The following is a 23,965-nucleotide window of genomic DNA, read 5'->3' as shown; positions in this document are numbered from 1 at the left end:
TAATTTACAAGCTTTCTGGGGACTTTTATGAGCTCCAAACAACTGGCAGTGAACTTCATTTCCCAGAATGGATCTTGCAATTACGTCATAAACATGAGACAGCCTTCAAAACACAAGCGAACAAGTATTGTAGTTGAGCGGTGCATATTATGGGTTTAGAATTAGAATTGTAGTAGTTTGAGATCTTTGTGATATTTTCAGGGCACCAAGCAGTTTTCTTATTTCAAACCAAGCAAGTCTCTGTCGAGTTCGCTGTTAGCTATAGCTGCCTGTAACTTATTATTTACGCTTTTTAGATTGAAAATGTTTATGCCAAGAGCGCTTAAAGTGAAGAGACCCTCAGATGACCCTAACCAGCTTGTAAAGAAATGTAAAGTGAGCTCGGAACATGCCAGTGAAGACTCCGAAGAAAAAGCAAGCTCCCCGAGATCGCGGGAAGTGAACTGTGATTGGACACACACAGACTCTGGGAAGGAAGAGCAGCATCAGGATCACTGCGAGCCTGTCTCTGACCACCTACATACGGAGACCAGTTCAGACCGAAGTTCAGGAGACTTTAAAGAATCTGAGACAGAGGACAACGAAGATGAAGAACCCGTGAAATCCCTTCGCAAGAGTCAGAGATGGCCAGAACCGGGGGAGCCCATATGTGTAATGTGTGGCCGATATGGAGAGTATATTTGTGACAGCACCGATAATGATGTGTGCAGCTTGGAATGCAAGGCCATTCACTTAGCTCAGATGGGCAAGGACCACCCTGGGAGTGGCGAGGTGCTATCAGCAACACCTGGTGCTGAGGACGCTTGTACCAGTGGTGAGCAGGAGCAGGGCTATTCCTACAGAGAGGATGAGTTCATTTTGGGTCTGACCGAGGAACAGGTTCAGAGGGTGAAGCAGGAGTTGGGGATTGTGACGCAGGGTCAGAATGTGGGAAGACCCATCATAGAGTTTGAACACTGCAACTTCCCCTCAGTTCTCAGTGCCAACCTGAAGAAGGCGGGCTATGAGGCTCCTACTCCTGTCCAGATGCAGATGATCCCTGTTGGATTGGCTGGCCGGGACGTGATCGCCAGTGCGGACACGGGCTCAGGGAAAACGGTTGCCTTCCTGCTGCCAGTGGTGCTGCGTGCTCTTGAGGTAAAGAATTGAGCGAATGGGAGACGGGAATGGCTTGTGCTGCTCCTGCAGCATGTGCAGGCTTTCATCTGCCATAGGGCCATAGGCTTCAGTTCAGAAACAAGGGCTCAGATTCATGCCACTCATTTTTCTGTGGCAATCAAAAGTCCTCCCCTAGACTCTCACACCCAGTAAATGCACAGTGACGTGTGCATTTAAATGCTGTAGGGGTAGGTCTGAGCTTTATAGTTATAGATTGAGATTTGAGGAAGTGTTTTGATAAATTACCATTTGCTCTCTGAGAATAATGCAAGGCTGGAAACATAAATTTCTGTTGAGGTTGAAGTAGCCGAATGAAAAAGGTTGGTAAACTTTGAAACGAGGTTCTTCAGCATTGTTCCGTCACAGCTGGGAAAGCATTCTGTGCGCCGGTAAACTGCAGCTGGCGGCTTTCCCTGAGTGTGATATGAAGTACCTCTAATTCAGAATTTTGGATCATGCTATTTGGCTGCACTGTTGAAATTCCAAGCTTTTGCAAAACAAGCCGTGCAACAATAAAGAATCGCTTTAACATACTAAAGAAAAAAGGCTGACCTGCATTAAACGGTGTCTGCTATGCCTGAGCATATTTGAGCTGTGGTGTATTCATGTGCTGTATTGGAATAAGGGAACCAAGTAGCACAATATCAGCCGGCAAGTAAGTGGCAACTCAAAAGGTGAAGGGAGCGTAGTTCTTAACAGGACATCATTATCTGCCACAGAGAGTATGTCACAGATAAAGAGTACTGACTGATCGTACTGAGCTGGTTTCCCCTCAGAGACCGGTGGCTCCGCCCAGCGGTGTGACGGGCATCATCCTGACGCCCACGCGGGAGCTGGCGATCCAGATCGAGAGGCAGGCCAAGGAGCTGATGGTGGGCCTGCCCAACATGAGGACCGCCCTGCTGGTGGGCGGCATGCCCCTGCCCCCTCAGCTTCACCGGCTCAAGCAGAACATCAAGGTACGCGCCGGGCACTGCCCGGGTTAGGCGGGCATCGCATGGCTACCCCCTTTTTAATATTCAGCATAGATGATGGCAGGCAACCCAGATGCACTATGTTGTACAATGTTAGCCTACGCAGAGACTGCTAATGTCCAGTTCAATAAATATCCATGTCACCCATGTGAAAAGAAACCAAGCTGGAAAACTTTGCCTAGTGAATGATGATTCGTTCATCCATTACAACTGTGTCTGCTCTTGTGTATCACAATGAAACCATTTTCCAGAACGCTGTAATGCAAATACGGCAGGGACGTTTCCCAAAACAACTTATCTGTTCTTTTCTAAGATCATAATAGCCACTCCAGGACGACTCCTTGAGATCCTGAAGCAGAAGGCGGTAGAGCTGGATGGCGTGAGGATTGTGGTGGTGGATGAGGTTCGTGATTTGTTGAACGGTCTGAATATTGATTCCCGTTTGTTCTTCAGTCTCGTCACGCTCTGCTGCTCTGTGCCCACAGGCCGACACCATGCTAAAGATGGGCTTCCAGCAGCAAGTGCTCGACATCTTGGAGCAGGTCCCAGACGACCGACAGACTCTGTTAGCATCGGCCACCATCCCGTTGGGAACGGAGCAGCTGGCCGCGCGGCTGACCCAGGACCCGGTCCGGATCACCATCGGGGAGAAGAACCAGCCCTGTTCCAACGTCCGGCAGATTGTCCTGTGGGTGGAGGAACCTTCGAAGAAAAAGAAACTATTCGAGATTTTAAATGTAAATACTACATTATTTTGTAGCGTGTCGCTTTAAGTGTGTAAGAAACAATTTATTGGACGATGTATGTGTATGGGCTTATGGGCAGTATGTCAGTATGAAAAAACATTACATTTATATGACTCTGGTCATATTTCTGGTAACAAGTGATCATTCAAACACACACAGGGAACATACCCAGCATTGTTTTTATCTCCAAAAACGTGACATAGAAAAACAGCTGTTCAGATGTTGTTTCTTGGCATTATTTTTACTGGGTGCATACTGTACATTTGTAAGGATAAAATAACCCAGTTGCAGAAATTTCATGGTTGCTTGTGGTTTGGCTACATAGTCTCAGATTTGGAGAACTTGCAACCAAATTCTTGCACATGCAAAAAGAATGCAAAAAGTATACAACTGTCCTTGAGAATTTCATGGTAATGTCATAGTTATATGTATAGATGAAGTGCTACCGCAGGATGTGTTATCTCATGCTCTGTTTATAGTAATATGCTGTCGCTCTGGAGAAGGTGGGGAATTCTGCTGCCTCAGAGAAGGCACAGCAGACCATATTTAGATTTCTGCCCCCCCCCCCATCCCCAAAGGAAATGGGTGGATCCTCCACAGTGGCACTGGTCCAGGAGCCAGAGTCACAGCTCGTACCCTCTGACATTGGACACAGCAGAGAACGTGATATGCTATCCTGACGTTGACCCTGCTAACCATCTTTAAATGCACTGTTGGTAACTTGAAGTTAGATATGAATGCTAATTTGAATTTCGTTGATCTGTTTTAAAATTTTTTGAAATATATTAGTATAAGGTATTGAAGTGATGAATTGTTTATGCTAATTCATTGCTGAACAGGACAGGAAGCTGTACCACCCGCCGGTGCTGGTGTTTGTGGACTGCAAGCTGGGTGCAGACCTGCTGTGTGAGGCGGTGCAGAAAGTCATGGCTCTCAACACAGTGGCCATTCACTCTGACAAGCCACAGTGCGCGCGGAACAGGATACTAAAGGTGAGTCCCTCCAGGGTGTTTGACCAGCGCCTTTTCCCTCTCATTTTCAGCGGTGTGTTGGTTTAAACAGTGACAGGTACCTTCTTGTTTTACTGATTTTGCTGTAAAGGATCATGTTACATTTCTAAGTGTGAGATGGATTGGCCTGTGTAAATCTCATTGGGATTTCTGCATGTTGTGTTTGTCCCACACAATTGTATTGCTCTGCATGCTTTAACTCACATAGGGACGGGTAGTAGATCTTAAGTGTGGAGCAGGCACTTCTTATTTTTCCATCTAGGGTCTGCTTGAAGGGGAGTATGAAGTTGTGGTCAGCACAGGGGTACTGGGCAGAGGGCTTGACCTGGTCAACGTCAAACTGGTGGTGAACTTTGACATGTCTTCTAGCATGGATGAATACGTTCATCAGGTATGAGATTTCATCTTAATCTGGAACATACTGGTGATGTAATAGATTAGCTTTTCTTACTACTTGAAATTGCTATTCCTTGCATAGTACAGAATATCAGAAATTGTACAGTAGTTAAGCAGACGTTTCCAGAGTATACCCTATAGCTGATCAAGTCCAGCAGGGCTCATTGTCAGCGCTGTGTCCTGTTTCGCTTACGTACGCGCTCAGGTCGGAAGAGCGGGAAGGCTGGGTTACCGGGGAACCGCCATCACATTTGTGAACAACAACAACAAGCGTCTGTTCTTGGACGTGGTGAACAGAGTGAAGCCCACAGGGTCCCTGCTCCCTCCCCAGCTACTGAACTCCCCCCACCTCCATGAGCAGCAGAGGAGAGAGAGGCAGAGGAGCAGGAAAGGGGAGGACACCATCGTCACCAAGAACAACCTCATCGACATCATCAGAAAACATGACCGGAGCACTTCCAAGAAGTAGTCGCACATGCACCACCAACAGAGTTGTGTATATGTATGCAGTATGTATATAGGATGCTTTTTCTAAAAAACGTTATATGTTTACATGCAAAATGTGTTCAAATAATCTGATGTTTATTGTGGGGAAGTAAATATTTCCTATAAATCTGTAATGTTAAGAAATAAAGCCTGTTTCTGGATTTATATTCTGGATTATATTCTTGATTTGAGAAATGTTTTATGTGCCTGAAGTTGTACTGAAGTTCTTGAAAGACTGTATTTGCATGTAAAGTAGACATCCTTATGAAGAGTGACTAAGACATATTTTGTACCTGTATGGGTCATTAGAGTTTAGCACATCTGTTTATTGCTCACAAAATAATATACCTTTTTTCACTTCACTTGAATACAAACATAACTGATTTTGAACGCAGTTCTTCCAGATTATAGGTCCTACTTTATTGGAAGGTTTTAAATGTAAACTGTTTAGTTTTCAGCTTTCTTACCGATGACAGAATTTATTGTATTTGAAAATGCTGCCATCTAGTCGTAGACAAAAGATATTGCCTTTATATTTTGCGTTGCCTTGGTATTAGCGGTGACGTAAATTTTTACGCTCAACCAATAACTGATATCGTGGAAGAGTTTGAAACTTGAAAGCGGCGCGATGGCGGAAGTAAGGTCTGTAAACAAAATAACGCTGTTACTGGCAATAGCATCTTAGCTAACCAAGCAATTTATCAGTGGAAGTTAGAACTGCGGGTTCAATTACTCGTTTCAGACTTACATTCGCACATTTATAATTTCGTGCGTTTTGTGTAATCAGTAGCAACCAGCTAACGTAACTTTCGTCTTGATTGGTAAGATACTTGCTAACGTTACATTTTGCCTTGGACGTTGACATTGCTAACGTTAGCCTTTTAGGCATATAGATTAGCTAATTTTAACCATTTAAAAAGTTTTTTTTAAAGTACTGAGCTGGTTAACTTGGTAGCGTTGTAGTTTTATATTATTTTAATTTGAATAATTTTATAGTCGAAATGCACTTTTTTTCTGTAAGTTAGCAAACTAGCTGTTTAGCCAGTTACAAGAATTAACGTTCGGTTTGCCAAAACAAAATCAAAGTTGAGTGGAATGTCAAGAAAGTTAATTGGCTACAAAGTTGTCAACTCACAGTGGTGTTAGGAGAACATGATGAATGAATATATTCATGAATGCGGGGAACCGTCAACATCAATTGACAAGAGCAAAGAGATAAACAGGACATATACTGTCTCTGCGACAAGTGCATGTAGTCAGAAAAATGATACGTGTTCTCGAGGAAGACTTACATTACAAAGAAGAAAAACGGACAGCAAAGGTGGCCAAAGGGCCGAAAAGACTGTCATTGAACCTACTGAAAATCATGTTGAAGTACCTGAAAAACGACTGACGTTACAACGTAGGACAAGGACTGGCTCAACAGACAAATCCAGCGTGGAAAACAGCAAGAGTGTAGAAAATCAAGGCGTACATATTAACCAGAAATTGCGTCAATCAAAAATCCTGTCAGAGCCTAACTGCAGAACCCCGAGGGCAACAGGTGTTTTGAGATCATCCAGCACGAGAGATGAGTGGTCTAAAGGTGTGACACACGAAAAAGTTAATCTTATTTACGCACAAAACAAAGTGCACACAAGGTTTCTACAGATGACGGTAAATGAACCCCCTGCGACTAAAGCTGATTCTGGGAAAGCAGAAGACCGTAGTAAAGTATTTTCAACTCCAACAAAAAAGACGCCCTTTGAGAAAATCAGTGCTAAGAAAGATGTTTTTGAGAGACTGGCAGGAAGAGACATCACTAAATCTGCGAAAGCAAAATCCGCAAGCTTGGAACGTCAAAGGAACCTCGGGCTGGCGAATGGAGAAAGTCTCAACAAACCAACAGGCCAAGTGTCTACATTTAGAAGCGCCCCAGTCGGAAGTCAGGGCAGAAACGTGACCTCGAGTCTGCAGTTCACACAGGTTAAAAAAGCCCCCACGCTGACGAGCTCAAGTCAGAATGGAAATGTGAGCGGAGCAGGGAGTAAAACCCCTGGCAGACCGACTTCTTCCATCGATCTGCTTAACAGAGAGAGTAGCGTACTGAAGCAAGATTCCCTCAAGATGGAAAACAGTGCAGTTACTGTGGCGGTGCGGGTTCGACCATTTAACAGCAGGTAAGAGATAATTCAAGGCCGTGCTTCAGTTGTTATAATGAATCTGTTTTCCCAATCTGTTTTATTCAAATGAGTCGCCACTCCCATTTATAAAGTCTGGTATCATTGTAATCTCAAGTGAATTGAATTTTGTGTCATATTTATTAAATACTTAATCATTCCATCCATTCCGTTCACTCTTTGCCATAAATACTATGCAATGCTCCTAACTATATGTTCTAATCTGTAGTTTTCACATAGTTCACAATAGTTCATCTGATGGTGTCAACTTTGTGTTTAAAAATCACCAGAGAGAAGACTGAGAATGGCCAGCAAGTGATCTTCATGAATAACCAAGAGACAACTGTCCAGCACCCAGACTCCAAGCAGAGCTACACATTCAACTACGATTTTTCATTCTGTTCGATTGACAAAACGGACCCAAATTTTGCCAGCCAAAAGACAGTGTATGAAAAGTTAGCTAGACCTCTCCTTGAAAGAGCCTTTGAAGGATTCAATACTTGCCTATTTGCGTATGGACAGACTGGGTCTGGAAAATCGTACACGTAAGTTGTAGCTACTTCAAATTCCTTTTTTAAACCACTGTTTTCACCAAAACTGAAATATAGTGCAAACCTGAGTAATAACCTTTATGGCTTACCACCAGTTATAGTTATAATGGCTTACCTCGTTGTTTGCAAACTTTTTTTTGAAAAATCTGTGGTAATGCAGAATATCTGTAGAAGCAATGTAGAGGTAATGCTGCATGTGGGCCAGGCTGCATTTGAGAACTTCTGAAGAGGCTGTAGGCCGCTGATGCATAGTGATGACAGAAATGGCCTTTGTCTGAGATCTCCCAAACACTTTCTCTCATGTAGAATGATGGGCTTTGGAGAAGATGCTGGAGTAACACCAAGGTTCTGTGAGGAGCTTTTTTCCAGAGTGATAAAGTCTCAGAATAATCAAGTGAGTTGCTCTAAGCTTCATGCAAATGTTGGGAAGGTATTGCAATAGTCGCTAGTCTTCTCACCAAGAGATACCTGTTTTTGTTGAATTGCTGTTTTGCATTTCGGAAAGTAGCAGACTCAGACCGATCATTTGAAATGAACCGGTAAATCAGGAAGTGGTATGGGATACTGTGTGATGGAAAATATATCTATATTTTTTAAGGTCTCATGTCGCCTGGAAATGAGCTATTTTGAAGTCTACAATGAGAAAATCCATGACTTGCTTGTAGTGAGAGATGAGCAAGGTGAAAAGAAGTTACCGGTAAGATCCAGTTTTATTTAACCTGGAGGATTGAAATAAAGCACTTAAATAAAATGAACAAGGAAAAACTAACGTGACATCAAAAGCAATGTCTTGGGTTCTGCATCATGGTTGGATATAATTTTAAGTTTTAAGCATGTTTTTACTTTCTATGTTCTGGAGTTCGAGAAATCGTGATGCTACGTTTTATGCAGGTATGTTTGTGAATACTAATGGAGAGCCCTGCCTTTTTCAGCTGAGGGTCAGAGAACATCCTGTCTTTGGGCCCTATGTTGCAGATCTTTCAACGTAAGAACTTATAATTTTACACTTACTGAGTCAAATAAAACCGAAGCCTACTAAAGGATTCATATTAAAATGAATGGACATTCTTTGCGGGGTATGGTTCAGTTGAATATGCAGCAATGTACATCATTATTTTAAACAGAGCCTTTGACTTGACAATTGAACGTGTTACTGTGTGTGTTCCCCTTAGGATTGTGGTGAGCTCATATGCTGATATCCAGGTAAGTTGTATTTGATTCATGTGAGCATTCTTGCTGGCTGTAATTATGCGGTTAATGTAGTGCTATGTGCTATGTGCTGTATGATCTCTCCTTCTAGAGCTGGCTTGAGCTCGGAAATAAACAGCGTGCCACAGCGGCTACTGGTATGAATGACAAGAGCTCCAGATCTCACTCTGTCTTCACCCTTGTCATGACTCAGACCAAGGTGAACTGTCATTTTACTGCATGTCAAATACCGCCTTACAACTTGTGTACTGTGCTAGCAGTGATAGTAGATTTCATTTATGAAACACTTATTAATTGGACAGTCTTGAAGTGCAGTACAGTGGCTAGAATGGGTGGTGATAAAACCACGTCATAATTAGGCCCTCCCGGCAAATATTGTACTGCGTTTGCATCTTTCATGTACGCACTTGTCATACAAACACTGAGGCCACAACAGAGTGATTTTATGAATGTACCTTTCAATAGTTTTCATTTCAAGATATGGACATTCTGGGAGGGATATGATTTCAATAACTAATGGCTGGATAATTTAGCCAAATCCAATTACTCCCTGTTTGACATTATTGCATAAATTCAAACTGCAACCAAGTTTCCACATTGATGGAAGAAGTAGATGCACACAGCCATCAGCTTATGAAGTAAAAATGTAACTTATTGTGTTGTAACATCATAATGTAACAAAATACTTCAACTTGGTTACTTCATTATTAAGTAGAGAGTCCGAAGAACTCTGCGTAGTGTTGCTCGTGAGATTGGCTGGCAAAAAAATGATAATCAGAAATAATAAATACCAATGTGTGCTAGCTTTATGCTATTGCTGGCAGATGCTGATATGACCTCAATTGTGGTGCATCCCTACAATACTCTATTTTATTTATCTCTGCCAGTGAGTTTATGTAATGACTCTGGTTTCGTCATTCTGTTGCAGACATATCTGGAAAAATAATGGCCGTATTGCCATGAAATTATGCTCTGCACTTTCTTGTCCCAAATAGGAAGAGACCTATTGATTTTAGTGACCCATTACCTTTCCTGTAGTGGCGCCATCAGGCCAAACTTTGTTTGTGATCAACATATCTCGAAGTAATGGCCCAATTGTTCTGAAATTTGCTGTGCCCATTTATGTTCCTAAGAGGAAGAAACCTATTTATTTTGGTGACCCATGACCTTTCCTGATAGGTTTGTCCTATCTTGGAAAATGTTACTAGATTGCCCAGACACTTGCTGTCCACATTCATGCACAGGGAGATTGTTGTACCTTGGCGGAGGTCTACACTCTACTGAGTGCATTCTTTATAGTTGATACAAATGTATTTTCATGGATTTTAGTTCATACATTTTTATTTTTATTTTTTTTAATGTAATTTAGTTTCAGTTCATCTGATGGCTGTGACATACTGTGGGTTGTCAGAAAGACAACAGAATAGCTGCATCGCATGGCTTATCCGAGGTGTGCGAAGGCAGCGTGTGATTTATGCTAGTGCTGCTGAATCCTTCAGCCCTTTGCTGCCTGAAGTTTCCAGTACGATGTCCCAGCTGCCCCTTTTCTCTGTGCAGACTGAGTTTGTGGAGGAGGAGGAGCACGACCACACCGTCACCAGCAGGATCAACCTGGTGGACCTGGCAGGGAGCGAGCGCTGTTCCTCAGCCCAGACCAGCGAGGACAGGCTCAGGGTACGCTCCCTCTCGCTGCCCTGGCCTTTACTCAAGCGCTTCTCCAGTGACCATAAAAGTGCATGAAAGTGAAAGCTCTGAAAAATGCATTATTATTGCTATTTAATCTTGCTTCTGTACTATATAGCGGAAATCTTACCTTTCTTCGAAACTTAACGGTTGATGCTGGCGCTTTCTCCCCCAGGAAGGGGCCAGCATCAACAAGTCTTTGTTGACCCTGGGGAAGGTGATTTCGGCTCTGTCTGAGCAATCTCAGTCCAGGAAGAAGGTCTTCACCCCGTACAGAGAATCGGTGCTCACATGGTGAGAGCTGCTTTGAAAGACGCTTTTTCAGTGTTTAGAACTGATGCCCTACAGCGGGGCTTTTCCCCATTTAGACTGCCCCTGGCAGTCCGATGTCTCTATTCCTGTAGGAAAGTGCAACACTAGCCGTGGCGTGTTTGTGTCCAGGTTGTTGAAGGAGAGCCTGGGCGGGAACTCGAAGACCGCCATGATCGCCACGCTCAGTCCTGACGCCAGCAGCGTGGAGGAGACGCTCAGTACCCTGCGCTATGCCAGACAGGCGCGCTTGATCATCAACATCGCCAAGGTCAACGAGGACAACAACGCCAAGCTCATCAGGGGTCAGCTCAGCCTTTCCTTGCTTCCCAACTATTAATCATAAGGCCTCCCACTTCAGTAAGGGCAAATCCTAACCTTGCCCATGGAATATTTATGTACCGTCATAATACAGCAGGGCTAAACTGTCACAGGTATTATTACCAGTAGATTGAATCGACACTACTTGTAATTACCACAGGAGGGAGCCATAATTCACATTTTGCGATACAGAATTTAACTTGGAAAGTGCAGTTTCATTTATACGACTTCGGCTTAAAAGACATTATACATGGTGTATTTTAAACCTGTTTTAAATATTTTTTTTATAGAGCTTAAAGCCGAGGTTGACAAACTGAGAGCAGCTCAGATGAGCACTAAAGGCATTGAACCAGAGAAAATGAGACTGTTCCAGCAGGAAATTGCAGCTCTCAAAACGCAGTTGACTCAACAGGAGAGGGAAATGGCTGAAGCGCACAGGTAAACGTGGGTCTCTACTGTTTACCCGTTTTAAGTGGGTCTTTCGCTAGGAGATTAACTCAAGACCAATAGCAGTGCAATTGTTGTCTCGAGGGTGTGGGGAGGTGGAAAAAAAAAACAAAAACTCACAACGCAGGACTCTCTTTCCTTCTCAGAAAATGGAAGGAGAAGCTGGAGCACGCCGAGAAACGAAAACGCGAAGAAACCAAAGAATTGCAGGTAGCCGTGTCCCAAGTCGACCTTTTACCGCGTTTCATAAGCATAAACTTCGCTCGTGTGTTTGTGTGGTAATACTCCGCAGCGTCTTTCTCATCACCTTCATTCCCGGTCGTTTGCGTCAAACAGAAAGCCGGCATCACATTTAAAGTGGATAACCGCCTTCCCAACCTTGTGAACCTGAATGAGGATCCCCAGCTGTCGGAGATGCTGCTGTACATGATTAAAGAGGGGCAGACCAAGGTCGGGAAGCGCAAGTCCGAGTCCGCCCATGACATCCAGCTGTCTGGAGCCCTCATAGCCGATGAGCACTGGTGAGGGACATCTTTGTGTCCGAGACATCATCAGGCCTGCAGCCATGCACCGCGGCCCTCTCTTTGATGTGTTTATTATGTAAAAAAAATTTTTTATTTTATGATATATATATATATACATACATGCATATATATGTATATATGAGGGGCCAAAGAGGAAATATTTAATGAAGTCTGATATATATACATAATTTTATATAGTATATATATCAGACTTCATTAAATATTTCCTCTTTGGCCCCTCATAGTTTATTTATATATATATATATATATATATATATATATATATAAATAATTTGAATTCTGGAATGCATGCAATTTAGAAAGCGTTAAAATGTCTTTCAGATTACATTCAATATACATATATAGGGGCGACATAGCTCAGGAGGTAAGACCGATTGTCTGGCAGTCGGAGGGTTGCCGGTTCAAACCCCGCCCTGGGCATGTTGAAGTGTCCTTGAGCAAGACACCTAACCCCTAACCCCTAACTGCTCTGGCGAATGAGAGGCATCAATTGTAAAGCGCTTTGGATAAAAGCGCTTTACAAATGCAGTAAAAAAAAAAAAAAAAAAAGCGCTATATAAATGCAGTCCATTTACCATTTCAAAACATAAAAAATGTTTGAAAATAACCTCTCGTGTTACTTTAGCTTATTCTGAATAACAGCAAATGCACCACAAACATTTTGGACTGAAGATGTGTAAATAGTTTTTTGAATCATTGCAAAACTATGTTAGCCATATTATACTTCTAATTACTATTATACATCAGGGTTCTAAAGAGTCTGACGGCAATGATTACAGTCATGTAATTGTGAATTGTCATTGTGAAAGATAATGTAATGGCTGTATTTGAAAGTGCATTTTAAAATGTTTGGTTTTGTAACATATTGCAATACAATTAATATTTTTTTTGCGTGTTTCCACAGTGTGATAAGTAATGTGAGCGGTACAGTTAGCATAACTCCAATCAAGGATGCAAAGACCTTTGTGAATGGAAACCTAGTGTCCGAGCCCACCGTCCTCCACCATGTAAGTATCTCCAGGGGGGTGGGAGCTGAGGGCCTGGTCCCCGGGTGCAGGCCGAGGGTACGCTTACACACCGTCTGTTTGGGGTCATTCTCAGGGCGACCGGGTAATCCTCGGGGGGGACCATTACTTCAGGTTCAACCACCCGGTGGAGGTGCACAGCGGCAAGCGCGTGTCCTGCTGGACCCAGGCGGGGGACGGACACAAGGACTTCGAGTTCGCCAAGAACGAGCTGCTGGCGGCACAAAGAGCGCAGTGAGTGACGGGAAAGGGGTGTCGGGAGGGGGGGGGAGGAAGGGGGATCTCCCTGTGGGAATCGGGGAGACACTGTGTGATGGTTGCGCTCGAGTGAGCTTGAATTCAGAAGCTTCGGTAACGGCTGGTGCAGTAAAGATGCTTTGCTGTGCGCTGTTCTCAGGCTGGAGGCCGAGATCGCGGAGGCCCGAGTAAAAGCCAAAGAGGAAATGATGCAAGGCATACAGGTGGCCAAAGAGATGGCTCAGAAGGAGCTGACCGAACAGAAGGCGCTGTACGAAAACAAGATCAAAGCTCTGGAGCGCGAGCTGGTAGGTGAACCGTCCGATGCTGCTGGTTCTCTGACGACCCGGCGCGGGAGCTTCTTCTTCTGTGTGCTGGTATTCACCCCCTGCCCCCCACACGCTCCACAGGAGGAGGAGAACGAGCGGAAGAAACTGCACGAGCTGGACAAGCAGAGGGCGGCCAGCAAAATGGAGAAGCTGCAGAACGCCAAGATCCAGCTGGAGCAGGAAGTGCACATGAATAAGAAGCGGCTCAACATGGAGGCTCAGGCCACCCGACAGGTACTGGGGAGACCAGTAGCCGTGTTTCCTGCGGTTTCACACTTGCTACTACTTTCATACTGCTACTTGCTACTTTCAACAATGGGTCTGGACTTCTGACACCTAGAGTCATTCTAAAGGTTTTCAAGGAGCTTTGGCTTACCTCTCAACAAACTGGAGTAAATATCCAGGGTCTGTATTTGAGACTTCAACGTTTTTTTCACAACGGGGGTACGCATTGCTGTAATGCTATTGTTTTTCATTCATTTCACGATTAAATTATTTTCTTTTTTTTTTGCATTTTCTGTATTGCATATTTCTCTGCACTGCGTAGGCCATGGCAGACCATGACATACGGCACGTTAAGATTTTAGAAGCCTTGGAAGAAGAGAAAAGGAAGATCGCTGATGATCTCGAGAGGATGCAGAAAAAAATTACACAAAAGGAAGTGCACGGCAATAGAAATGGTATGTCTTCCCTTTGCTTGAAGTTTTTGCTTTGCACGCACATTTTTTTTAACCACACTTCAGTCAAGGTCCCCTTTTTTGGTAGACAATCCCCCTTTTGATCTGGGTGTTTGTGAAGCTGTGCTGTACTTCAGACTCGAGGATAACATCAGCATAAAACAAGAATTGTCCTAGCTGTTACAATTTGATTTATCTCATCTGGTTTTCTAAATTAAATCTTTGATGCTCGTGGCAACCATTGTGACTGATTGGCAGATACTCAAGCTCATTCATCTGAATACTAATATTATGGTATGCAATGGAAGTGAAGCACTCCATAATTAACCTTAAATAAGCTTTTAGCTGTCGTGATCTTAATAGTGGATTGATCCATGAATTTGAAACATAGGGAATAGGGAAACATACCAATAGGGAAGCATATACCATATTCTTTTATTTTTATTTTTTAAGTTTCATAACCTTTTGATGAAATGAGTCGTAAAATCAAACATTCATCTTGATAAGTTTTTGACGGCACATGAGGGGAGATGCAATGGGGATAAGTGACCAGAGACAGTACGGTACTGCCTATGTTAATTTGGGAAGTGTAGTACGGGTAAGGAGCTGGTCTTTTAACCCAAAGATCCCAGGTTCGATTCCCTGGTAGGACACAGCCGTTGTTCCCCTGAGCGAGGTACTTAACCTGCAAGAGCGTCTGCTAAATGCCTGTAGTGTAATGTAATATAATGTAACACTTGGCAGGCTCACAGAAACTTCATCAAACTCTCCGCCTTTTATATTGTTCAGTTTTAGCTCCACCACAGTGGGATGCCATGAAGCTGTCCGTGATGATCGAAGAGGCCAACGCCATTAGTAAAAAACTCGGGAAGAACACTGTGTTCAGCAGGTCTGTCCAACATCAAGCAGTTTTTCAGAGTAATTGTAATATTTTTGGTGAACTGTTCCAGAGCAGTGGAAGAAATGCTGATCATGACAAATGCTGGGTTAAAGTACTGATTAATGTGTCGATGTATGTAGATGTGTGCGGTGTTTGTGTGCCTCAGGCATGAGTTGTCGGATAAGGACAGGCGAGATGGGGAGGGGGAGCTACAGGTGCAAGTCCAGAACACAAAGCTTGGCATCTCCACCTTTTGGAGCTTGGAGAGGTTCCAGAGCAACTTGGCTGCCATGAGGGAACTCGAGCAGGTACATCATCTATGGAGACGCTTCAATCTCCTTTAGACTCGGAATAATCAATTTCATCTTAAATTTATCACCTTGCCTTATGTTGGAAATGAAAGGTGGTCGCATTAATATGTCTGTACTGATTCAGGAACATACATGACATCATGCCTACTCCCTTACCATCACTGCACACCTCTGATAAGCCAGATCTGTAATAGTGTGTTTACACATTGTAGAAATGGCCTCACTGGACGACAGAACACATAAAGGCCATTAAATGGGAGGTGGACCTACAATTAGTTAATAGTCTGGGCAGTGCTTATCATGCTAGAGACAGCTGCCTGACCAGCTGAATGATTCAAAACACAGCAAACATGTTTGATTCGCTGTCTTGGCTGAAGACATTTATTTCAAACATTTTTTGTACATTGCATATATTTATGCACTTCTGTGTCTTTCTTTGATAAATGACTGTGCAATAAAATAATTTCATACTAGTAAAATGTATGTTATTGTATTGTTTTATTCAAATTTAGTGCAATTAATATTGTTTATTTGTATGATTTATTTTGAGTTTCCATTGTTGATTGTGTGTTTTATTGCTATTTTATTTGTTTGAATGTGTCCTTAGTGATGTTGCCACATTGTTTCCAGGGCGATGGCGCATCTAAAGATGACGACGTGTTTTATGACCCGAATGATGAGTGGGAACCGGATCTATCGGCGTCTTCCTCGGCCTCATCATTTTCCCGCCGGAGGTAGACCAGCCTCTTCACTTCCCTCTCCCTCCCTTTCTTACCCAACAGTGCATGCCTCTGACATGAGTGGGAAATTAGCACGTTTGTTTTGGCTGTAACTATCAATTTGTTTACCTTTCATCATTAGTTTGTTAGTTCGTTCCCATCCTTGCTGCCTGCGTTTCGTGTATTTAGCCATTACAACGCAATTGTTAATTAGCAAGCTATATGTGTGAGCAGTTTTTATTACATGGCTAACTAAAATGTGTAGGTGTATTTATGTCTTGAAATCACTTTATTTTAACATAATAACAATCGCGACGGCACTGATGGGCATTGTCATTGTATTAGGCATAGCCACAATGTGTACCTAGCGCAAACAAAAACGAAAAAAAAAAAATACTGTTTGGCATATGGAGCCTCTGTGAAGTGACGAGGTGGCTAGTATTTGAGTAGCGTAAACATTAAACAACAAGCTAGCATGTACAGTAGTAACTTGGAAGAGTCATGGTCATTATAAACAAAACGAGTTGGTGGGTTAATTCTGTGTTGGCACTGGCAGCATTTTTCATTCATTGCTGAACTACTTTTACTGTTGGTGCTACACCAATGTTTTAAAAAGCCCTCTTGTACAGACAAGTTATATGTATATTTAGGTTATTTTTACTTGACAGTTTTTACCTCCACTGTAACTCTGGAGCAAGTGGTATGTGAAGTGCCTGTTGCTTTTTCTTACTGCTCATATTGGGTTTCAAGCCAAAGTAAACAGCAGTATCTCTAATTCTCTGCCTCCATGAATGTTTCCCGTGCTCTCTGGATTTCTGCCTGCGCTGTCGGCTCTTTCGCTTTTGCCAAATGTGTTAAACATTCCCATGAGCAGCTAAGGGCTCCACCCTACCAAGTTACAGTAACATTATGGCTATTTTCCACATTTCTGCTTCTTAGAACTGGTGTAGTGGCAATGTGCTCATGAATCTCTTCTTACATGAAGTGTGCAGCTAGATTGTAAGTTGCAACATCCTATATTATATGAATTGCTGTTTTCTTTGGCGGTAGATACGATATTGTTATATTCTCGTGATGTGGATGCGAATAGATTATTTGCAATTCAATGTTTCCCACACGTAGAGTTAGCAGCGATTGAGTTTTATTTTTTAAAGCTATGCTTGGAGGCAAATGGGTCCATTGGCATAAAATAATTTGTTGAAACGAACGAGTACAGCTGTGGCCTATTTTGCTAAACTTCCCCCTTGACACTACTATCAGCAGAACATTAATCATTTGCCATATTGTTCATATTCAGGGATGGAAATTGCGTGACCGGTGGCGCTCTTTTACTTTAGCTTTTATGTCAATTTGAAATATACAACGTCTTGGGTCGTTGTTAGTTCTTTCAGGGATCGTTATAGAATTCTCTTGCGGTGTTGTTTGCTACTCCAACTCATCCGTCGATTGATGACATTCTTTATGGTATCATACACGCAAACGAGATGCTTGCACGGACCGGCGCGGACCGCGGTGAATCGGCTGAGGCGCGAACGGCTGCAGTGAAGTTCCAAGAGCAACGTGTGCGCGCGCGTGCATGCAACATTGAGTTGAACCGTAAACTTGAAAATCCTTGTGAAACCCATACAACGGTGCTGACAATCATAGGGAAAGCACTGCAACGCTAATATTTAACTTGTGATGAGGTTGTGCAGGGAGAGAGAGAGAGCGGGGGAGAGGGTTAATTCCATTGCTACTATTCAGCTCCTGATGTGAATGTGGAGTGATTAATAGCAATGCTAATATTTATCTTGTGATGCGGATGTGGGGGGCATTAATTGAATGTTTTTCATTTGTTCATTCAGGAGCAGAAGCCTGTTGAAGAGCAGGAGGATTTCGGGGCGCCTGTATGAAATAAGAGTGCACCCCATTCAGAGTCTTCACTCCTCACAGCACTCTGGTAATGTTCCTAAATCACCAGCAGCAACACATAGGCAGGGGCTCTCATTTGACCAGACAAAAGCTTTCAGAGCTCCTTGTGGACCCTGGACTCACTCATAAAACCCTCTGGCGCTCTCCCCCATTCCCCTCAGTTGCTGTAACAACGTTTGTTGGATTATTGTCCATTAGGCCGGAGGGCACTGACATCAGGCAACCAAAAAAAGCACAGTGGTCCCTCTTGCAAACGGGGGAAATGAAATTTAGGGCCCCTTTTAGATTCTGTATTAGCTCTGCATTTACACGTCCTATAAATTCCAGGTTCCATTCATCAGCTTTATGGCCAAATATATTTTAATTTTCTAGTGTGGTGTTTGTGCACTAAAATAGGTGTGTAGAAAGTCATCAGATTAGTTAATCAAGCCCATCTGATTAATATCTATCGAGTGCAGTCGCATGTGCGTGACGCCTCATTTCGCCGGATCTCCCCCGCTTCCTTGCAGGGCTGATGGGTGTGAGCAGGCTCCCGTCCCTGCACCCCAGCGGGTCCGACTCGGCCCTCCCCGGCATCTGCAAGGAGCTGATCGGCTCGGCGCTGGCCCGCCTGCGGGGGAGCCACGGGGCCGAGGAGAGCGTGGCCGACCGGCTGGTCTGGGACCTCCTGGCCGTGCACGCCGCGGTCCTGTCCATCTCCGGCACGTACGAGGGCCTGGACGACGACAGCCAGGAGAACCGTAAGCCGTCCTGATTAACGCCCGCGCTCGAAGCGTCGCGCGGAAACGAGCGCCGCCATTATCAGCACTCCACAAAAATGCAGTATTTGTTTGGGGTCTTGACCTACCGTGGGAACGGGCACACCGAGCTTTTGTGGTTCTGCCCGTCATTTATTAACCTGAGACAACTGGTTTCACTGAAAGTATCGATCGACTCAAAATACAATGCGTTTCCTCAGAATATGAATGATTGTTTTTGTTTAAGTCCAGTAATATAGAAAATGATGCTCTCAGAATGAATGTTCTTACTCCCTGTCATCTGTGTAAGTTGCTCCTGCTTTGTGTTTGTCTGTCAGTGTTTGTGTGTAATGAAGAGGCTCAGGCCCAGCTGGTGAGGGCTACGTCGGCCATAGAGAGAGCCGTCTTCCTCACCCTGCAGTGGATCACCAGCATCAAGCCCAGCTCCGGGCCCGTCTTCCACACTGCCGAGGAGCTCCGCAGGGAAGTCAAGAAAATGGGCGGCTACTTTCAGCTTCTTATTCAGGTGCATACCGTACCTTACTTAGGTACCTGGACAAGATGCCATGTTCTAAAAGAAGCATTTCTGGGGTAATTTGTGCTACAGGACTGTATGACAGTCTCCATTACTACAGTAACTGTAATATAAGCATTCATTTATAGAAACGTATATGGAAACGAACTCGATGGGGAAAATAACCGGTTTAAATGGCAAGTGCGTTATAGGAGTGAACAAACTGAAAATGAGGATCGCGGGCAGTTTGAATGAGAAACTGCGTTCGTTTTGTTTTCAGGGCTGCGACTCAGAAATCTCCTCCATGGTAACGGAGGCTCGGGGCAAGATCAGCCAGTGCCTGGACGTGGCCGTTCGGCTCGTCAGCCAGCTCTCCGCTGTGACGGGAACAGAGCTCCACCTGACCGAAGCGGGCTCCGAGGCTCTTGGCAAGGTGAAAGGCCGCGCATTCTCTCGCTTCTGCTCCAAAAGGGAGAGGCTGTAAAAATTAAAGAGGCCTTATTGTAAGCGCAGGGCTTTGATGGTGTTAAAGAGTGGCTCTTTATAATGCCTGACGCCGTTTCCCAGCCATGGGTTCAGTAAGCGCGTTGTAATAAGTTAGCGTTTTATGTTATGGCTGCCCTTTGAAGACCTTCAGCCGGATTGTTTCCCCTCTCTCTCTCTCCAGCGCTCCGTAGTGGCATCCCTGCTTGAGGGAGCCTGCAAAGGCACGCAGGTCCTTTTGGAGGACGTGATTCATCAGGCCAAGGAGCTACAGAGAGATGCTCAGCTCAGCTTCCCCAGGACCGAGGTGGTGGCTCCAACACTGCTGCATTTCACTGCTATTTAAAAGAGGGCTGTTTTTCCGTTTGGTAGATTGTCAGTGAAAGCCAATTGATATAATTATTATTTATGTATCTGGTCTAATGAGCTCGACATATATGTCCTTGAGAAAGTCTTTTCTCTTATTTTGCACTATAAAAGACCGAAAAAGGTTGTCCGCTTGGAAAGACTTTTTCAGTGTTACGAGATTCTCTTCATGAAAAATGCAGTTGGCAGTCGGTGCAGTCGGATCAAATCCAGGGCGGGCCCGATGTTGGCGAGGTATTCCCTTGCAACTCGTATAGCTCTGTCCTCCGGCACCTCCCATCTGCTTGCTGAGGATTCACAGCTGTGCCGTCTTCCAGCAGGACGAACGCACAGACCAGCTGCTGTGTTCGCAGAGTCACCAGAACCTGCCTGTGGTTGTGTGTGTTCTGGAGACACGCGTGCTAGCGTTGGTTTACACTTACAAACCTGGGCTTTCCAAATTGGAGCATTAAAACCTGTCACACCAAACTATGTATTACACGGTATCTATCATTTTAGTAGAACTGAAGCATTAATTAACTATATGTGTACGGGCTGACTTTCAGGTATTGCAGAGCCTGAAGACGAAATCTTTGGATGTAGCCTCTTCCCTTCGTAACTATGTCTCTTGCAATCAAACGGTAAGCATTAGCCTTTTCTGGATGTGGACCTACCTAATTGATCAATGTCATTTCAACAAGAGCACCTTTTGAAAGGTATCCATGACCAGCGTTTGCTGCCCCCGTGAAATAAAACGCTACGTGGTCTTATCGCCGCGCGCTAACATTTTTCGCCGTTCAGGTAATGAATGTGTTGAACAAAGTGCCATCGGTCTTCCTAACGTGACCGTTAGTGTTATCTGCTGTGTACAAGCTCGTGCTCTTTGTTAGCGTTGAACACCCATGTGCTCAGTGCCAGCGAACAAGACTGATGCCTTTTTCACAATAGGCCTTTAACAAAAGCACCGCGACATCTGGACATCTGATTTAAGGATGGTGCATGAGAAGCGTTTAATTAAAAAAATAGAATTTTTGCGTCTCTTTGACGCCTACAGATGTAGTTGAAATTCGATGACACCGGGTAAACATTTCATAATTGAAGTATTTGTACTGGCGGTGATGCTAATGGGCGCTAATGCTAGGTCAGATTTAACGGATCAGTTGACCCGGCACTTACTGCGATGCTTTTTTTCTCCGCCTTCTAACGTAGCTCAGAAATCCTTTTTTTGCTCAGTTGCCTTCGAATAAAGGCTCCATTATGGCGTGGAACATTACACACATCCCCTAGTCCACGCTAATGGAAATACGGTATGCCTTTGTCCCTGCGGAGCAGCTTCGGTAGTCCTGTGTGTTTTTCCAGCAGAGGGACTGGTCCTCGGAGAGGGCGGGAGAGGACGCTGATCCCTCGCACCTGCGGACAGTGAGAGACGCCGCCGCCCAGCTGCTCCAGCTCAGCCTGGCGGTCGGACAGCTTCGCTCCGCTCTCACGCAGGCCCTGAGAGGTAACGCCCCGCATCGAGGGAGCCCCGCTTGCCTCCGGCCAATTGCATAACATCTGCTGTTATCAACAATGGGGCCGGGTACATTGTGTTAACAATGAATTTCAGCCTTTATGCCAAAGCCATTAGTGATTGTTCTTTTTTTTTTCCTTTGATCTTTTTTTGATGAAATCCAGTGCTGAAGTACACAAAAGCAGGGCTTTATAATCAAATTTACTCTACCCCCTATTTCATGTTATTGCCTGAAATGATGATGAAAATGATGGTTGGGATTTTGTGTGGGGGTGTGGGGGTGTGGGTGGGTGTGTCTGTGTCTGTGTGTGGTGTTTAAACTGGCCAGGACTGCTGCAGTAGCTCTTAACAATGCGTCAGGCCCATAGACTACCAGCAGTGAGAGCTATTCTTTTCCTCTGAGTGGCACTAGTTTTCCTGTAGTTGGCTACTTGTGTACACTGTAGTGTGCAAAATGGTCACTGGCCCTCTTGAGTATATCTGAGTGCTCCTTATGCAGGCATGGATGGCCTAGCAGTGACTCAAGTGCTACAGTTAGCAATTCTCTGTTGGGGAGAAGGGGGGAGTGGGAGTTTATGCACTACGTGGGTATTTTATATTTATAACTAATAATTCATATTCCATCCCCCGTAGGTAAAGACAAGGACTTCAGCAGAAGCAGAGATGCAATCTGCTCAATCTCCAAGACGATTGATGACATCATCAGCGGCCTGCCAAAACTTGAGGGAAGCGTGTGGGCGCCCCGCCCTCAGCTGCCCTGCGCAAAGAGCGTGGTAGTGGCCCGGGACGAGCTGCATTCTGCCCTGTGCTCTCTCAGCTCCGTGTTTGATCATATGTGTGTTAGAAAGAGCAAGCTTTCCGGCCCAGAGAACAGGGCGGGGAAAGCTGAGGTAGAAAGTGGCTCAGACGGTGAGAATGCACCCGCTCCAAGCAACAGCAGGAGAGATAGAACCGTTCCCAAAACCGTGTATACTCTTTCGTCCAATGCGACCGTTTCTCCCTCTGATATACGGTGGGTGTAGCCCCCTGCTTCTTATGCAAGCTTCAGCTGGGTTCGATGCTTTGCTGAACAGGTGATGGAGGAGTGAGAGAGATCCTGAAGCTCTGAAATGTGTGGTCTGCACGAACATCACAAATTAGGCGTGGCCAAACAGGAAGTCATCCTGCTTATATCATCAGTCACGGTTATTGCTAACTTATTTCATTTGCTAATTTCATAATAGGCAGATTTAGTTTAGTTTTGGTGTAACTGAGGGAAGGATGTCATTTATAAAATTGTATTACCATGTAGAAGTTGTTTTTGCAAAATGGATATAACGATACAAAGATATATATTTTGCTTCTTTTTTTTTCTTAAACCATGTCTGTTTAATATTTGCCTACATTACCAAGTACAGCCATGGTTATCAGCATTGGAATAAAAATGTGGAAGTACTTTACATCGGTTTATTCGCCGATATTGTTTCACAAAACGTATTCTGGAACTGTTTTATATATATTTTGCATAAACTTTTTTTGCACTCAAAACTTTTGCACTCAGGACCGTATTGTGTACTCAAAATTAATACGTGAACTTGCCGATCCTTCATACCTTTTCAATTTCAGGTGGAATATAATGTCACAAAATCATGAAGCATTTAAATTACAGTGCAGAATGATCACAATAAATGTGCACGTCTCATCAAACCCTGGATTGGCTGTGTGTTCTTCATGCGTGTTTTGTATTGTCACAGACCAATGTAAAACGCTAGTCCGGGAATCTACTTCACAATGGGTCGGTCAATACACGGCTGATTGTATCCGCGTTTACATGTTCACTGGGCATTTTTGGCCCGTCAGTAGTCAGAATAAACTGAAATGTGTAAATGGTGAATTGAATTTCACGTTTAGAATACGAAAAAAAGAGTATTCTTGGTCATCAACTGTTACAATTAGTGCTGCATGATCGGCCCTCATTACAACTCCCCTCCGCTGCGAAGTCCTCCCTCGCCTTTCGCTCAACGAATTCTCTGCTACTGATGTCACCTAGGAGGTTCCTGCTAGTTTGAATAATCGGTTCGGTCTGGGGATTTTTTGGGTATTCTGAAGACCAGCGCGGTTCTACTACTCAGGGGCTGATATTTAGGAGTACTATAAAGTAAAATTGAACACGAAAGAGGCGGATTTATGAACGAGGCGACGCTGTGGATGCGACCGATATGAAGAGGATCCATACAAAACTTTCCTGATTTCAGCTTTTAAATTTCAGCCACACGCAGGTGATGCAGGCTAGCTACTTAATTTCGGATAGCCT

The 23,965-nt window shown here is 44.1% G+C and overlaps 2 protein-coding genes across 2 annotated transcripts; both read left to right on the top strand.

Annotated features, from left to right (window-relative positions):
• The first annotated feature begins 277 nt into the window (after nucleotides 1-277).
• Nucleotides 278-4,935, top strand: ddx59 (DEAD (Asp-Glu-Ala-Asp) box polypeptide 59). Its single transcript, XM_064332072.1, has 7 exons — nucleotides 278-1,137; nucleotides 1,935-2,117; nucleotides 2,446-2,535; nucleotides 2,618-2,869; nucleotides 3,718-3,870; nucleotides 4,151-4,279; nucleotides 4,490-4,935. The coding sequence occupies exons 1-7, from the start codon at nucleotides 304-306 to the stop codon at nucleotides 4,751-4,753; spliced, it is 1,905 nt and encodes a 634-aa protein (XP_064188142.1). The 5' UTR covers nucleotides 278-303; the 3' UTR covers nucleotides 4,754-4,935.
• A 450-nt stretch (nucleotides 4,936-5,385) lies between these two features.
• On the top strand, nucleotides 5,386-23,358 carry kif14 (kinesin family member 14). Its single transcript, XM_064332066.1, has 29 exons — nucleotides 5,386-6,929; nucleotides 7,220-7,474; nucleotides 7,787-7,874; nucleotides 8,079-8,177; nucleotides 8,413-8,465; nucleotides 8,653-8,683; nucleotides 8,781-8,888; nucleotides 10,247-10,363; nucleotides 10,548-10,666; nucleotides 10,814-10,986; nucleotides 11,293-11,440; nucleotides 11,596-11,659; nucleotides 11,786-11,970; nucleotides 12,899-13,001; nucleotides 13,096-13,253; nucleotides 13,417-13,564; nucleotides 13,667-13,819; nucleotides 14,133-14,265; nucleotides 15,052-15,151; nucleotides 15,309-15,450; nucleotides 16,084-16,187; nucleotides 18,017-18,111; nucleotides 18,593-18,823; nucleotides 19,159-19,346; nucleotides 19,615-19,767; nucleotides 20,002-20,124; nucleotides 20,729-20,803; nucleotides 21,522-21,663; nucleotides 22,306-23,358. The coding sequence occupies exons 1-29, from the start codon at nucleotides 5,923-5,925 to the stop codon at nucleotides 22,692-22,694; spliced, it is 4,884 nt and encodes a 1,627-aa protein (XP_064188136.1). The 5' UTR covers nucleotides 5,386-5,922; the 3' UTR covers nucleotides 22,695-23,358.
• Nucleotides 23,359-23,965: the final 607 nt, after the last annotated feature.

Source organism: Anguilla rostrata, chromosome 4, assembly GCF_018555375.3.
Source record: "Anguilla rostrata isolate EN2019 chromosome 4, ASM1855537v3, whole genome shotgun sequence".
Taxonomy (NCBI): Eukaryota; Metazoa; Chordata; class Actinopteri; order Anguilliformes; family Anguillidae; genus Anguilla; species Anguilla rostrata.
Note: the sequence above shows the minus strand (reverse complement) of the source record. Positions and strands in the feature narration are given on the sequence as shown.

What these genes read in the sequence shown, in the direction of transcription:
- ddx59 (XM_064332072.1), top strand. Translation starts at nt 304, where the DNA reads ATGTTTATGCCAAGAGCGCTTAAAGTGAAGAGACCCTCAGATGACCCT. An exon ending in GGCTCAAGCAGAACATCAAG is followed by an intron (nt 2,118 to 2,445) that starts GTACGCGCCGGG and finishes TTCTTTTCTAAG; the next exon opens with ATCATAATAGCCACTCCAGG. An exon ending in GGATTGTGGTGGTGGATGAG is followed by an intron (nt 2,536 to 2,617) that starts GTTCGTGATTTG and finishes CTGTGCCCACAG; the next exon opens with GCCGACACCATGCTAAAGAT.
- kif14 (XM_064332066.1), top strand. Translation starts at nt 5,923, where the DNA reads ATGATGAATGAATATATTCATGAATGCGGGGAACCGTCAACATCAATT. An exon ending in CTCATAGCCGATGAGCACTG is followed by an intron (nt 11,971 to 12,898) that starts GTGAGGGACATC and finishes GTGTTTCCACAG; the next exon opens with TGTGATAAGTAATGTGAGCG. An exon ending in AAGCTCTGGAGCGCGAGCTG is followed by an intron (nt 13,565 to 13,666) that starts GTAGGTGAACCG and finishes CACGCTCCACAG; the next exon opens with GAGGAGGAGAACGAGCGGAA.